The sequence below is a fragment of the Schistocerca nitens genome, chromosome 4 (genome assembly GCF_023898315.1).
Source record: "Schistocerca nitens isolate TAMUIC-IGC-003100 chromosome 4, iqSchNite1.1, whole genome shotgun sequence".
NCBI lineage: Eukaryota > Metazoa > Arthropoda > Insecta > Orthoptera > Acrididae > Schistocerca > Schistocerca nitens.
This window is the reverse complement of record NC_064617.1, coordinates 553,082,294-553,100,211: the sequence shown is the minus strand read 5'-3', so window position 1 is coordinate 553,100,211 and position 17,918 is coordinate 553,082,294. Positions and strand designations below refer to the sequence as shown.

Below are 17,918 nucleotides of genomic sequence, written 5' to 3'. Positions count from 1 at the left end.
ATATATGCAGACGATATTGCTCTCACATATCAACATCAAGACTTCCACAATTCCGAAAGAATCATTGAGGAAGACTTTATCAAAATGGATGAATATTTCGAAACATGGAGGCTCAGACCTAATACTTCTAAAACCAAAGTCTTCTGTTTCCACCTCAACAACAGACAGGCAAACTATGCACCCCACGTAGAGTTCAGAGGCCAGCTGCTTAACTACAATCCCCTCCCAAAGTATATGGGAATTACATTGCACCGATCTCTGACGTACAAGGAGCACTTATACAAATGCACAGCAAAAACCAAAACCAGAAATAATGTCCTACACAAACTCACTGGAAGTAGCTGGGGAGCAAGCGCCACAGTTCTCAGAACATCTGCTCTTGCTCTAGTATATTCGGTGGCTGAATACTGCGCTCCGGTCTGGCTAAACAGCACTCATACAGCAACGGTGGACACCCAGCTAAACGACACCATGAGGCTCATCTCAGGCACTATTAAACCGACGCCCCACCAATGGCTCCCGGTACTGGCTAACATAGCCCCACCTCATCTAAGGCGAAGATCTGCACTGAAAAGGGAATGGCAAAAGTGCGCTAACAACCGTGACCTAACCTTACACGAAGACTGCAAGAATCCCAGCCACAGGCTCAAGTCCCGTAAGCCATCATGGAGATTAGGCAACAGCTGATCGAGGACAATTATGATATCGACGAAGCCTGGCGTCGGGAATGGGATATGTCTAGCCCTAATCACCTTAACTTAGTCTCGGACCCAACCGTACGGCCCGAGGGCTTCGGTCTTCCCAGAAAATCTTGGACAACTTTAAATCGTATCCGAACAGGCTATGGTAGATGTAATTACTGGAAGCACAAATGGGGACAGACTGACTCACCCAACTGCGACTGTGGGAATCCACAAACTCTACATCATATCGCAATGGACTGCCCTACGAGGAGATTCCCTGGCACAATGCAGGAGCTGCACCTCCTGGAGGAAGATGCTTCTGGCTGGCTGAGGGACTTGGACATACAACCATGAGTCTGGTCTACTCTTCTCCTTCTGAAAAACCTATTACTAGATACTTTTACTATAATTTCTATGAATTTTTGTGTATTTTGTGTTTTACTTCCTTTTTTAGATCTAATAATTGTTTGTTGCCTGTAACATTGACCATTCATTGTTTGTATACGTTGTTTGTGTTACTACTTACTTACTGCCGTATTCTATTAGCCATACGAAATATATATATAATAAAGTATGTGTGTCATTGGAGACAATATTTCCGTGTTATAATGTTTCTTTTTAGGAGTATTTTAGTCTCAAAATTTTGCAGTGTATGTAACTAACACGTTATCCTCTTACTGAAGTCAACATCTCGGCCATTATGGAGGGGTGCAGGCACAATTTTTCATGCATGGGAAGGGGAAGTTGAGGTATACTATAAGCACAGCCTACACCGTTAGTATGAACCTGATGTTATCGGATAGAATGTGTAGTGTGCGTAGTGACTGGTAATGAGAAATGAATTTAAAGTGATGTAGTGGCTTTTTACAATATTAAATAGCTTCTTTGCAAAGCCGTTTTGTACGTTAGAGATGAATCGAACTAATCTGCGTTGTTTTAAACAGCCTGACACAGTATTCAGGAGGATGCAGGCTCCAGTCTTCATCTGGCTATCATGGTTAAGATTCTCTGTGATTTCCCTAAATCAAATAAGATGGTTCCTATTACAAGCCACAGCTGACTACTAGCTCCATACATTTCAAAGTAGACTTATAAATATGTAAAAGCAAGTATAAATGAATAATTTTTTGTGTGTTTTCTTAAATATTTGCACCAAGAGCTGTTCACTATCGTTGTAAAAGTGATTCACACATGAACAAACTGCTTCTACCAATGAGTCCGCCATGGCCATCCCTACCAAAGCTGCTATGCCATCGTCACTTTTCATATAGCTTCTTAAAACGGAATCTCGACATTTAATCTATGTGACGTTGGTATTCCAGTCTAATTTTATCATTTTATTTGTTGTGGATATTATCTTACCCAAAGGGACATCAAACAAGTAGCTGGATCTTTCAAGAATTGGTCACAGACAAAATCTATTTCACGTGCCTCACTGAGGAGTTCCTTCCTGTGCGGTTCCATGATGCAAAAAGTTTACACCCTATAGTTACAATCACTTTGCTCCAGGTCAACCAGAGTTATATTGAATAACATTAAACCAAACTTGTTGAGAGACACTATAAATGGACCAGATATCCGTTGCGTTTCAAATTAAACTCTCAACGTGACCGTGTAAGTGTGGTGTACATATATCAAGCCAGCAGCGGAACGACTAACTGTTGGTGGAAATATATTAGATACAAGGAGTTAACCAAAACTCCTTACACGCTTATTAATCCATGCATCATAACTGTAAATTTAATGCAGTATTTACATTTCTTTTTCAGCAAAAACTGTACATGGGATACGGCGTTTGGGCACCCACTATCGAACCGGATATCGAAGGTGCTTTCATCACAGAGTCACCAATTCGAACACTGAATGCAGGCACTTTCAACAAAGTGCCCATCATGATTGGGGTTACGTCTGCTGAAACTGGTAAGTGTACGGAACGAGCGTGTCACGTGTCCAACATATGAATGGTGAAAAATGGTGAGATGTTAGGAGTTGAAAATCCCACATTAAAAATAGTCCTCCGCTGCACTCTGGTTGACAGAGTTATTCAATTGATTTCCTCTTTACAATACGTGTTCTCTAAGGAATTTGTGACATCACATTTCCAGGCCTTCTTGGATACATCAGTGACTGAATATCGTGTAATTCCGCCCACTGCCTAATTCGTTTGAGGCAAGGCGTCGTGTTTCTTCAAATTTCTCTTCCGCCTACAGTTATTAGCTACAAGAATGGTTTCTTTCGCTACGCTTGATATGTCCAAAATACACATCTTTCCTCTTATTAATTGTATAGGATGGTTCTAGATTCCTAATTTGTAACTCCCACCGTTCACCGTGTTTTTAAGTGCTTTGTGGTGCATCCCACCCTCACTTTTAATGATCAACACCGTACACCATAAAGAATTATTGTGCAAACAATCTTCTAAACCATCGTCGTAAGTCAGTCCAAACTCCTAACGCGTTAGCAATTATTTAAATTTTTAGACTTCCCATTTACAGACCGAAGTTTATTAAGCTTACAGTAATGTCTGACGTCATCATCAACACTCATCAAAGATTAAATAGCATTTTTGGCATCATCATAGGTGTAGGATTCTAGTAATTAATGGTTACTACGATTACACACAGGTAAATTGGTGCAAATTATTATGTCTCTGATTGGCAAATTTATACAATTGAGCTCATACATACCCTATTACATCATAATCGTTTTAATAGTTCTTCAAATCATATATATGTTGCACTATTATCGTTTTTCTCAGTGGCGCGAAGAAGTGGTTGAGTTTAAATGGAAATAAAAATAAAAACCGGGTTTCAGTTTCCACTCCCTTAACTTCTACATAGCCTAAAGGTTGAAACACTCTATCTTTCATTACCATTTTTTGTGTGACGAGAAAAATCTGCAAATACTGAATTACCATACACAAAAATTGCCATCGAAATTTCCAAACCCTACTGAATAAAATACCAGCCAAAAGCGTTACCTTATAGCATTAAAAGTTGTTTTTGAGTTTTAAAAGTAATGTAAGGCTCTTAAGATAATGATTTATTTTATTTTTTAACGATATATACACCAAAGATTAGATGTGTGCCCCTGTTACTTTAACGAGCTCTTGTCTGTCATACATTTTATGAGCGATTACTTCCGCACAGCCGGCATGGTAGATGTTGCTGATCCGCATTCATTGGACAACAAACTGAAATTCGATGCAAATAACTAGTGCCTGTGGATGCAAATGAGAAGCATTTATGTCCTTCAATTAAACCCAAGTCCGTAAATGTGATTTTACATAGGTTGTAGAGCGTAGATAAGTGCTGAATGTTTTGTGGAGATCGCAACAGTCATAGTAAATCATTAGCACATTTGTTATAAAAGTGTAATGTAGAGATATCAAGACGGAGTAATGTGCCAGTCACTACTCTTTTATAAAACTTACTCTTTATGAAGATCACAATCGGCTGTAAGCATCTCCATGTGTACACTTTGATTTATGTAACAATACCAGCTTGAATGCGTTAGCTGCAAGTTACATTTTTATGTAATGTGCTTACGTGTTTCAAACTTATCGTTGTATATCGTGTCGTGGAGATACAAATGAAAATCTAATGAGTTTCACATATTTATTGCTATTATCGAGATTGTTCATACTGAATGTAGAGTTTTAAACCAGCCCACTACATTAAATTAAACTATGAGTCACAGCGAAGGCGTTGAAAATGATCACGTTAAGTTAATGATCGCTTCAAAGCATGGCACAAATTACGCAATGCACATTTACGACTTTCAAATAGAGTTTGGATTTAGTGAAAGTCGCCTGTTAATTTGAGCCGTGAAATACCTTTTATGGTTATTGACACATTTATTCCTAAGAATTATTCAAATGAGTTAGAAAGTTCAAAATGGTTGAAATGGCTCTGAGCACTATGGGACTTAACATCTGAGGTCATCAGTCCCCCAGAACTTAGAGCTACTTAAAGCTAACTAACCTAAGGACATTACACACATCCATGGCCGAGGCAGGATTCGAACCTGCGACCGTAGCGGTCTTACGGTTCCAGACTGAAGCGCCTAAAACAGCTCGGCCACTCTTTTCGGCCGGTTAGAAAGTCATTGTACACCACAACCATTGCTGATTGAAGAAGTCTTATAAAACAGTAACTGTTGACCATTCTGTCATGAGTGATAGATGATCAAAAAAGTAAATGTGTGTAGTGTAACACGTAAGGTAAGAGATAACTGGCTTATGAATGCTGTTGAATGTAGAAATTTTTCATTGTGTCGTTAACAAAATGTTATGTTATCTAGGGGCCAATATTCTGAATGACTCAGTCAAGGTTAGCAACCTCAACGAAAATTTTGAAGCAGTGGTGGGACCATGCCTCCATCTACAGATGACGGATGAGCAGACGCAAGCAGCACTTAAACTTAAGAATTTCTATTTTGGCAACGAAACCATCAGCCTAGATAATCCTGAGCCTTTGGTCCACGTAAGTAAATGCACTGGTCATTAAACATTTCACTGCATACAGATTACGATGAATATTGTGTACTGTTTGTGACTAATAACACTTAGGTATTACACTTATTAAGGAGTGAGATACGGCGGTTAAGTAGTAAGAATCTGGACACAGATATCAGTCTAAATCGCTTTTGCAATTCCTTTTGATTTTCTGATGACTTTACTAGAGGGTAAACAACATAATCTGCACACAGTCTAAGAATGCTGCTTAAATAACCTCCTAAATCATTTATATAGAGTAGTAACAGCAGGCGACCAGTAGTACTTCTTTTGGGAATCCTAGGTATCACTTCAACAATTTATGTTTTAGAAAAAAAAATTCATCTGTCGTTCGAGATACAGAACAAATTCTATGTGCGTTGACTTGCTTTAAATTATTTTTGGGTAATGTCGCGTTTCACAATTTTATTTATTTGTATGACTTGCAATATGAAACAAACCTAGTGACGACGGTAACGATGTTTGAGTGTGAAGAATGTGCAACATGGAATGAGTGTTTGCAATGAATGGCTTCATGTTTGCCTACTTTTGTTATGGGAACCACTGCTTCGTTTCTGAATAAAAATCGTCAACTACTGCTGTCGATGTCTTCTGTTATACGGACAAATTCTGAGGTGCGGTTATGCTGTTCTGCATACCCCTATGATGCTATAGTCTGATCTCCGGTGACCTAGCACACAATACAATCATGCAAATTACTTAAAGGAAATGATAATGTCACACAATGGAAACCTCTTAGTGAGCGATAGTTAATAGGCTTGGCCCAATCAAGGATGACAATATGAGTATCACACCACACTCATTGACATATTAACGAGTGGAGGAATGATCAGTCTATAACGGAAACACGTGTCACTGGAACAATCATATTAATTATCGAAAAGCAAAGCACATCGTTTACCCATTGAGATAAACAGTCGAACAATTAATGCTTGCACGAGGGGTTTCTAACGGTGAACTCTTGTGAGCAGTTATAAAAGCGTTTATGACTCAAAAACCATGATTTGAGGTTGCGGTAAATGTAATAAAGTGTTAATTCTTCCACATACACACAATGAAGAAAGATGACGTCATTAGTAGCAGTACTCTCCCTGTCTCTGAACAGCACGATTCACTATTGAAGAGCTAATGTTCACTGCAAACACATAGCATCTATATGTGTAGGATGACCAAATGGTATCTCAGTGTTCATGGAAAGAGCCTTGTAAGACCTTTCATACAGGTTGATAACTGTTAAGGTCGACTAAAAGCCTCTCTGAGGGCTTACAGTGAAGTTGTGGGTTTGATGACCTTTACAGTGTGACCATGAACACTGCAGAAGAAGATGGGTTGGTGGCTGCCTTAAGTAGGTGCCAGGTGCCCCTTAATCCCTTGTACTGTGGGAGTGGAGGGGGCGGGAGGGGTGTGATGGCAGTGGGTGGGCGGCCGTGCCGAAAAACCGGTCGCTGAGGGGTTGGGTCTCTACCTGCAGGTGATGGTGGCACACGTGGAGAAGTACGCTGCTTCCTATCGCTGGCCGCAGCTGGGCTGAGGAATAGCGGGCATTGACGCTGTTGGGGCTCGTCCATTGGGAGACAGATCCCTCCTATTCCCACCATTGAGTCAGTGTCCAGTGACACTTAGCTTCCCAGTGGAGTCAGCTGCGTCAGCCCGACAGGGCTCCCACCTCGACTTTCCGTTTGATCATGAGTTTCACATTGGACGTAGGAACCCTCGAAGTGTTTACATCAGGACATTAAACATACAACAATGAAGTTCCACATAAAACCATTACACATCAGAATTATATGTACATAAGGAAAGATAGTTACAACCAGTCTGCTGAAATTGTAGTACTAATCACGACTCTGTGGCCACAAACATTTTGCAATTGAATAAGTACTGTGACTCTTATGCCTTTAAATCTCCAGCAGATACTGTGGCTTTTAGATCTTGAAACACAATATGAATTTGCAAGACATCTACAGACATGACTTAAGCTCCATGACGGTTTAAAAATGTCAACTGAAGACGTCCAGGCTCCTTAGCCTGACAACCATGTCAGAAACATCCGATGAGTAAAGAATAATTTTACACTAATCTAAAAATATTGACGAAGGTCACTGATGAAAACTGTTTGTCAACATGGATAATCACAGTTATTGGACATGCAATTAGTGTGATTAGCACGGACTTTTATTGTTAGATTTCTGAGTTATCTGATGATACTAGACGGAATTTCCTGTACACATACTGAGCAAGCATACTTTGAAAGTTATTAAAAAACCCCATAATCAACGACTGTGTTGGTAACGTAAGTGACGTACTCCCAGTGATTCATGACAAATCTTCATCTCCCTCCTTCTGTGTTATTTACTTTTCTCCTGCAGCTTAAAAAACCCTGTTTTTAAATTTACATTTTAGTAGGACTGTCATGAAACACACAAGGATCACGGACATAACATACATATGATGACTTTGCAATGCCAAATTTTTTTCTAAGTGCGCTCATTATAATTGAAAACTCTTTACATAATCTATTTGCCATACCTGTACTGGTCTCCATATTACCTCTATATTTTTACTTTCACCAATTCCAAGCGTTCATGGGTGGTATTACTGCTGTAAAATCTTTTAATTCCCCTGAGAAAGCATATGCAAAACACACCGAGGAATCGTACATTAATTATCAAATGCTTGGACCACCGTATCTTTACATGGGATTGTGTATTACAAAACTAATTTTCCTCAAAGAATTGCAAAGTGCTTCTCTCTGTTGGAGCGTTTAGCCACAAGTATAAGAAAAATCCGCATAACCTCAGAGCTTCGTCACGTCGGCAAAAAATCATAAACTCGGCTCTCTTTGGCGGCTCCTAGTAATTACAGAGTGCATCTCGTTACTGGGTTCAGACGTCAACAGTAACACATTGGATATCATTATCGGGGACATTCAACCAACGTTTCGCCCAATGCTGTCACTGGTATAATTCTTTCAGTACTCCCTGAACGACTTATACATCAGCAGGTAGTCGTCCACATACTACTCATCATTATAACTCTCTTCTGTGCACCCTCACCCAAGGCTATGAAAATCTTTTCTCTACTACTCAACAAATTTCTTAAGGTGAGAAATGTTCCGTCTGCCTTTCGATTTTCGACACCTATTTTCGACTCCTCGTTGTTGTTGTTGTGGTCTTTAGTCCTGAGACTGGTTTGATGCAGCTCTCCATGCTACTCTATCCTGTGCAAGCTTCTTCATCTTCCAGTACTTACTGCAGCCTACATTCTTCTGAATCTGCTTAGTGTATTCATCTCTTGGTCTCCCTCTACGATTTTTACCCTCCACACTGCCCTCCAATGCTAAATTTGTGATTCCCTGATGCCTCAGAACATGTCCTGCCAACCGGTCCCCTCTTCTTGTCAAGTTGTGCCACAAACTCCTCTTCTCCCCAATTCTATTCAATACCTCCTCATTAGTTATGTGATCTACCCATCTAATCTTCAGCATTATTCTGTAGCACCACATTTCGAAAGCTTCTATTCTATTCTTGTCCAAACTATTTATCGTCCATGTTTCACTTCCATTCATGGCTCCACTCCATACAAATACTTTCAGAAACGACTTCCTGACACTTAAATCTAAACTCGATGTTAAAAAATTTCTCTTCTTCAGAAACGCTTTCCTTGCCATTTCCTCAAATTTACCAATAATAATCTTCTTGGCTCGGTATGGCTTACAGTATACATGGAAAAATGTATAGAAACTGAGAATGAAATGTTTAACAAGAAATACACATTTAGCACATATAAAAGTCGAAATAACTTTGGAACTTTTTGAAGCAAAAGCATCGAAATTAGAGTGTGAATGGGATTCCACAGTTAACAGAGTGTATAAGAGTGTATAAGAATTAGAACCTTCTACGAGGGTAAGAATCTGTCTCATAATGTGATGGAAGAGAAAATGAAGGGATGTCAATTTGAAGGACATAGAGAGTAAAAAATTGGGATTTGGTGCAGCGTTGGAAGGCCTGCGCTGAAAGAAGACAGAAGAGAGAGGTAACGCTTCGGCATAATATCTAAAATCATCTTGATGCGTGAGGTCCTTGTGAGATACCACTCAACATTCGGAAGACTGTCTTTTAAACAATCCCGAAGATGAGGGCCCATACACGCCAGAGCTATTGCACAGTCATCGTGGCATCTCGTGTTTCCAAGTTATTGCCTGGAATAATATACAAAAGGAAGGAAGTTCAGATTGAGTACTTCTGGATGATGAGCAGTTTGATTTTATGAACAGTCAAGGTACAAGAGGAACAGTTCAGAACACTGTGTTTGACAGTGTAAGCAAGATACAGAAACACGGAGAGAAATCCTTAGGATCTATTGAACTAGAAAAGTGATCGACAGCATTAAGTACCGCTAAACGTCTGAAATATGCAGAAAGACACGTGTACATGGTAGTGAAAGATGACTAAATATCAGCTGGTTCAAGAAACCAAAGATAAAAATGGGAATAGAAGACAAAAATAGAAATGCTATAGTTAAACGTATACAGAATGCAAGAAAAACATAGGTAACAATAACAATGGAAGACAGAAGACCGTAAGGCGGAAGGTATTAAGGAACTGCAGGGCGGTTCTAGGCACTACAGTATGGAACCGCGCGACCGTTACGGTAGCAGGTTCGAATCCTGCCTCGGCCATGGATGTGTGTGATGTCCTTAGGTTACTTAGGTTTAAGTAGTTCTATGTTCTAGGGGACTGATGAGCACAGCAGTTAAGTCCCATAGTGCTCCGAGACATTTGAACCATTTGAACAACCTTAATATCAAAATTGTGGACCACGTAAAACTGAAATAGAAAAAATTGTGCTACTTTGGAAGCATAATGACCGATGATTGAGGACACAAGAAACACATACGAAACAGGCTATCATACGTGCAGCGAGCATTCTTCACGGAAAGGACTTTGTAAATATCCGGCATAGACCTTAATTTGGGAAAGTATTGTATGTCTGGAGAATAGAATTGCGATGTGAGTGGATTATCATTTGTGGGGAATATGTGCCATTCCTCTAAAATTTCATTTAATGGAATGACGTTGAAAATTAGTAAATTAAATGAAAAGAGAAGAAGAGATTCTCCACAAAACTCACTGGGCAAGGAATATTATGTGGAAAACACAAACAAAAAGAAGCCACGGGTTGTCAGAACGTCCGTTAAGGCATCAGTAATGATTTACGTGATAGAAACGGAAGCCTAAAAAGGACAAAAATTGTGTGCAAAGATACTCGTTACAGCGATATACACATCTACAGTTAGCTGTAGTATCACGTACACCAAGTGTAGAAGGGCAGTGCATTGGCGGAGCTGTTATTTGTACTTTGAAAATTCATGTAAAAAGGTTCCTGTCATGATAACGGCCGCACAACGGGAATTAACGCGAAATAGAAATAGAAATTGGAGCTTGACATACAAGACACTCCGTTTCTGAAATCGTTAGGGAATTTGTTATACCGAGATAAAAGTGTAAAAAATGTGCCGAGAATTCAAGCATTACCTCTCACCACGTACAATGCAGCGGCCGACAGCCTTAAATTAACGACCGAGAACAGCAGTGTTTTCGTAGAATCGTCAGTACTAACAAACAAGCAACATTGCGTGAAATAACTGCAGAAATCAACGTGGGAGTTACGACGAACGTGTCCATCAGAACAGTGCGACGAAACTGCCTAACAGCACAACATCGTCTTCAGCGACCCTCCTGGTCTCTTGATTAAACTACTGGCCATTACAATTGCTACACCAAGAATAAATGCAGATGATAAACGGGTATTCATTGGACAAATATATTATACTAGAACCGACATGTGATTACATTTTCACGCAATTTGGGTACATAGATTCTGAGAAATAAGTACCCAGAACAACCACCTCCGGCCATAATAAAGGCCTTGATACGCCTGGGCATTGAGACAAACAGAGATTGGATGGCGTGTACAGGTACAGCTGCCCATGCAGCTTCAACACGATACCACAGTTCATCAAGAGTATTGACTGGCGTATTGTGACCAGCCAGTTGCTCGGTCACCATTGACCAGACGTTTTCAATTGGTGAGAGATCTGGAGAATGTGCTGGCCAGGGCAGCAGTCGAACACTTTCTGAATCCAGAAAGGCCCGTACAGGACCTGCAACATGCAGTCGTGCATTATCCTGCTGACATGTAGGGTTTCGCAGGGATCGAATGAAGGGTAGAGCCACGGGTCGTAACACATCTGAAATGTAACGTCCACTGTTCAAAGTGCCGTCAATGCGAACAAGAGGTTACCGAGACGTGTAACCAATGGCACCCCATACCATCACGCCGGGTGATACGCCAGTATGGCGATGACGAATACACGCTTCCAATGGGCGTTCACCGCGATGTCACCAAACACAGATGCCACCATCATGATGCTGTAAAGAGAACCTGGGTTCATCCGAAAAAAAGACTTTTTGCCATTCGTGCACCCAGGTTCGTTGTTGAGTACACCATCGCAGGGGCTTCTGCCTGTGATGCAGCGTGAAGGGTAACAGCAGCCATGGTCTCCGAGCTGATAGTCCATGCTGCTGCAAACGTCGTCGAACTGTTCCTGCAGATGGTTTTTGTCTTGCAAATGTTCCCATCTGTTAGCTCAGGGATCGAGAAGTGGTAGTACGATCCGTTACTGCCGTGCGGATAAGATGCCTTTCATCTCGGCTGCTAGTGATACGAGGCCGTTGGTATCCAGCACGGCGTTTCGTATTACTCTCCAGAACCCACCGATTCCATAATCTGCTAACAGTCATTGGATCTCGACCAACGTGAGCAGCAATGTCGCGATACGATAAACCACAATCGCGATAGACTACAATCCGACCTTTATCAACGTCGGATACGTGATGATACGCATTTCTCCCCCTTACCCGAGGCATCACAACAACGTTTCACCAGGCAACACCGGTCAACTGCTGTTTGTGTATGAGAAATCGGTTCGAAACTTTCCTCATGTGAGCACGTTGTAGGTGTCGCCACCGGCGCCAACCTTGTGTGAATGCTCTGAAAAGCTAATCATTTGCATATCACAGCATCTTCTTCCCGTCGATTAAATTTCGCGTCTGTAGCACATCATCTTCGTGGTGTAGCAATTTTAATGGCCAGTAGTGTATATCGGTTGGAGCTTAGACGACTGGAAAACGCAGATGTCTCGATTTAAGTTGCACTAAGATGATGGTAGGGTTCGAGTGTGGTGCAGACCACAGGAAGCCATGAACCCAAGGAGTCGGCAAGGCTCTGTGCAAGTTGGTTGTGGCTCTATAATGTGTTCACATGGAGTGGTCTGCGTCCTCTGGTCCAACCGAACCGATTATTGACTGGAAACGGTTACGTTCGGCTAGTTGGAGATCATTTGTAGCCATTCATGGACGTTATTTTCCCAAACAACGACGGAATTTTTATAGATGACACTGCACCATGTCAGCGTGCCAGAATTGTTCAGGACTGGCTTGAAAAACATTCTGGACAATTCGATCGAATGATTTGGCCACCCAAATCGCTTACATGAATCCCATCGGACTTTTTTGGAACATAATCCAGAGATAATTTTGTGCACAGAATCCTACACCAGCAACACTTTCGCAGTTGTTGACCCTTGTAGAGGCAGCGTGGTTCAGTATCTCTTCAAGGGGCTTCCAACGACTCGCTGAGACCGTGCCACGTCGAGTTGCTGCACCACGTCTGGCAGAAGGAGGTCCGACCCGATATCAGGAGCTATCCCATGACTTTTGATACTCCAGTGTACATTTCTTCGCTTATGCTAGTGTTAGCACCCGTGTCATATGGCGTTCATAAGAAAAGAAAATTGAGGACGTGTTTGATGACGATCAGTTTGACATTAGGAAAGGTAAAGGCAGCAGTGAGACAATTCTGACTTTGCAGTTAATAATGGAAGCAGGACTGAAGAAAAATCAAGACACGTTATTAGGATTTGTCGACCTGGAAAAAGCGTTCGGCAACGTAAAATGGTGCAAGGTATTCGAAATTCTGAGAAAAATAGGGGTACGCTACAGGGAGAGACGGGTAACATAAAATATGTACATGAGTCAAGACGGAATAATTAGAGAGGACTACCAAGAACGAAGGGCTCGGATGAAAAAGGTCTTAAGGCAGGAATATAGTTTTTCGCCCCTACTGCTTAATCTGTACAACGAAGAAGCAGTGATGGAAATAAAAGAAAGGTTCAGAAGTGGGATTAAAACTGATGGTGAAAGGATATCAATGATACGATTCACTGATGACATTGGTATCCTGAGTGAAAGTGAAAAAGAATTACGTGATCTGCTGAAAGAAATGGACAATTTAATGAGTACAGAATATGGAGTGAGAGTAAATCGAAGAAAAACGAAAGTAATGAGAAGTAGCAGAAATGAGAACACTGAGAAACTTAACATCAGGATTGATGGTCACGAAGTAGATAAACTTAGTGAATTCTGCTAAAAGGCAGCAAAATAACCGATGATAGATAGAGCAAGGGGGACATCAAAAGCAGACTATCACTGGCAAGAAGGGTTTTCCTGTCTAAGAGATGTGTACCAGTATCAAACATAAGTCTTAATTTGAGGAAGAACGTACGTTTTGAGCACAGACTTTGGGAAAACCGGAACAGAAGAGAATCGAAGCATTTGTGTTGTGGGTGCTACAAACGAACGTTGAAAAGTAGGTGGACTTATAAGGTAAGGAATGAGGAGGTTCTGTCCAGAATAGGAGAGGAAAGGAATATGTAGAAAACACTGAAAAGGAGAAGGACAGAATGATAGAACATCTGTTAAGACACCAGGGAATGACTTCTATGGTGCTAGAGGGAGCTGTAGTGGGTAAAAATTGTAAGGGAAGACAGAGAATGGAATACGTCCAGCAAACAATTGAGGACGTAGGTTGCAAATGTTATTCTGAGATGAAGAGGTTGGCACCGGACAGGAAACCGTGGCGGGCCGCATCAAAGCAGTCAGAAGACTGATGACTCAAAAAAAAAAAAAAAAAAAAAAAAAAAAAAAAAAAAAAAAAAAAAGTAGATCTACACATGCCGGTAGGTGTCTTCCCGACCAAATCGCGAAGGCATTGTTCTGGATACTATGGATTGCAGATTAAGAACTAAGGCCATTTTATATTCCAATGATAATGAATTATAATGTCGCTAACAGTTCGTGCTTTTCATGTCAGTACCTGACTACTGAGCGGAATCCCTATTCCTTCATATCTAAGCAAGTGGAAACTGCTGTAAGACAATCAACCACGAGGAGCCAGCATCTTCGGCTCGGCGTTTAAGTGAAAAATTTAAATAAAGAGCGCCGTCTCGTTGTACTGACACTTTTAGACGAATCTAATTTGGAAGTACAATACTACCACGAATACAACAAGCACAACTTCAGAAATAACGATGACACAGTCTGAATTCTCTTACATAAAATAAAGCGCCTAAGACTTTGCTTCTGCGAACTTTTTAACAGTCCGTTCTTAGCAGCACAGCGTTAGCCAGCTAGTGTTCACTTACATTCAGTAAACATGTATTATGTCGACTGCTATTGTTCGCCTGATAGTAATATAAGACACATAATAATTCCTAAAATAATTCAACGATTCAGTCTCGACGTTGAGGACATTTTTTTCTCATATTGTTTTATCTACATGCAAAACTTCAGATCCGCACCTTGTATCTCGAAAGTCCAAATAATTGACGAATTTAACGTTATAGTTCGGAAATGTGACGCTGAAAGGTTTGAACCTTTCCATACCTTATGTTTGTGACCACCAATACAGAAATACACTATAAGACCTATAAGTTATGTAACACACGTTATATTCGTAGGACGGAAAAAGTTTACTGTAGATGATGTTGCGTCAACTGAAAATAATGATGGTATGTGGCAACTTGCTACACTGCCGCTGCTGCTCACTGGCTGTTCGTCTCCAGCACTGAGTCAGTGAGGGTTTGCTGTACACTAACCCAACTCATTAAAGATCAGAAAAATCACTTGGCTTTAATTACGGATATTGATTTGTTATTCATTAAGCCGTACTCCTTACTTTTTTTACAATCAGGAACGACATGTGTTATTTGTCAGTCATGTAGAAGTATTCGTTAAGTGAGAGATTCTCGGGAAAAGATGCTAAGTCGCAAAGTATGCAATCTCAAATTTGATTGGAAATCCATGAGAATCCTGTGCCCTGTTAGCGCTTAGTAGTCTCATTTGGAAAAAATTCTTTGGATATTACTCGTTTGTGAACATGTGTCGCCGTCAGACGCCGGCGTATAGTCCTACCATAATTGGGTAGGTTAGGGGCAGGTTATTGAACACGACCATCTGCGAAAAAAAGGCTACGGCCTTCACCTGTAGCGATTCAGGGAAACAGCGGAACATCTTACTCTGGATGGGCGCTTACGCCGTGTTTCTGTTGTTGGCGACAGTGAGGGAGAAAGAAAAGTGAAAGGTAAGGGGAAGGTCAACACCCAGTGCCTCCATGATGGCTACAGCTTTCGAATAGCACAGAGGTGGCTTCTAAGCTTAATGACCCATTGATGGACGCTACACCATCTGGAGCGAGACATATTTTCTCGGATAACTGTGGGATTCAGTCCAGGACGTTAACCCATTTGTTGGTGATTACAACCGCATTTTCCTTTGGCGGCGACTATCAGAGGTGAAAATGTATCCCAGCATCAGCACTCAGCTACCTCCTATTTATGTCTGTTAACAGGATACATAGGTAGCAGGAATAATACGAATATCATAAATGATTTATTGGTATACGGAAGATGTAGCAAAGATATACGGTGGAATATGTAGCAAAGATATACTAGAGTAAGGCAAAGTTATAGGTGAAAAAATATTTTAATGCAAAACCGTTGACAAAAATTCTTGGTTGATGTTACAAATTTCGGAATGATTTGAATTTTCTACTTGTGAGCACAAAGTAGCAACGTTTAGGTTGTGAGCGAGATTAACATCAACGTTGAAATCTTCGCCAAGACTCGACCAGAATTTCTGTTAGAGGTTTCAGCTATCATTGCTCCATTAATGAATCAATTGAACGACAATTTCCGCGAATTTTTTCAGACGAAGTCAGTGATATTTAGTGCTTAATAGTGTCTGACGTGCGACCGTGCCTGTCGAATCTCCTTATATCATTTTCGGTGGGGCGGTGTCTTCTTTAATTTTTGAGCTGGACAAGCCTTGAGAAAATCACATACCTTTGGACCTCTTAAACTATGATAAATGTACCAGCGAACTCTGTTGTAACACATTTGTCTCAATTTTTTTTCCAGCTTAGTCAAGACATGAGTTTCTTCAACCCCACCGACGCACTCGTCAGAAGAATAGTGGAAGTTACTGATCTGACAGTCTACTACTACGAGTTCGACTATCGCGGGGTAAACGTACCCAAGAACGAATGGGGTAAGTTCAAGCGGAGATCGTTTTGCGAAACTGAATTCCGCACCATTCTTCTCTTGTTTTTTCTATAAAAAGAAAATTCAGCACCAATTGAAAAAGTTGCAGATTTATTTTAGCCGTGAACAGTTTTGGCTTCCCAGGGCATTATCAAGTCTGGCTGTTTCAAGCAACGCAAGTCTGCTCCATCTCGCACCTGGATGGACTCTTGATGCCTGTCGTAGCCACACTTGATCATGTCTGTAATAAAAGTGCTATTATTTCTGAAATTCTTCCCTATAGTTGCTGATGCTCCGCGTCTTTATTTACATAATTCTAAACAGGCTGGACAAGAAAAGTCTTATCTTGGTTCTATTATTACTTATTTTTAGATTTACTCTTGGAAAATTCCACATGACGACTATATTAGGCTTAGAATCTTAATATGCAATAATGGATAGTTTTGCCAACACCAGTACTACAGTTGCGACACTTCGAACGAAGGTCATCATGTTACGACACATTTTGGCGCAGCGGTAGGCTATGGAATGGATTTGACTGTGAGTTGTGAGGACATAGAAAATAGCTATCACTGTCAAAATGAGCATCCTTACCCAAGAGAAATCTACTAGTATCAAACATAGGCCTCCATTTGAGGAAGAAATTTCTAAGAACCTGTGTTTGGAGCACATCAGTATTTGGCAGTGAAACGTGGACTGCTGGAAAACCAGAACAGAAGTGAATCGGATCATTTGAGATGAGATGCTACAGAAGAATACTGAAAATTAGGTGGACCGATTAGGGAAGGAATGAGGAGGTTCTCTGCAGAATCAGCGTGGAAAGGAATGTATAGAAAACACAAGCAGAAGGGACAGGATGCAGTACACAAACGGACATGCGAAAGATTTACCAGTACCAATTCCGTGGAAGAACTGCTGATGTTTACGTCCTTAGTATAACTGCGTCTGTTTGGATTATATCGCGTTTCCCACAGAGAAACGACACAAAGAAAATATGTTGGGAGACAAATCCAGTGGGTGTCTAGCCTCAATTGTATGAATGGGTAGCTTTGCTGAAAGAAAAGTAAATGGTTCAAATGGCTCTGAGCACTATGGGACTTAACTTCTGAGGTCATCAGTCCCCTAGAACTTAGAACTACTTAAACCCAACTAACCTATGGACATCACACACATCGATGCCCAAGGCAGTATTAGAATCTGCGACCGTAGCGGTCGCGCGGTTCCAGACTGTAGCGCCTAGAACCACTCGGCCACCCCGGCCGGCTGGTGAAAGAAA

General features: G+C 41.0%; 1 protein-coding gene across 1 annotated transcript in view; it reads left to right on the top strand.

The window, feature by feature from the left end:
* The window catches only part of LOC126251826 (cholinesterase-like), an 85,888-nt gene that overhangs the window by 52,578 nt on the left and 15,392 nt on the right, over nucleotides 1–17,918 (top strand). Inside the window, exons 6-8 of the mRNA XM_049952488.1 lie at nucleotides 2,453–2,603; nucleotides 4,986–5,167; nucleotides 16,520–16,649. Of these exons, the coding sequence (XP_049808445.1) occupies nucleotides 2,453–2,603; nucleotides 4,986–5,167; nucleotides 16,520–16,649 (463 nt within the window). The remainder of the gene's footprint in view (nucleotides 1–2,452; nucleotides 2,604–4,985; nucleotides 5,168–16,519; nucleotides 16,650–17,918) is intronic.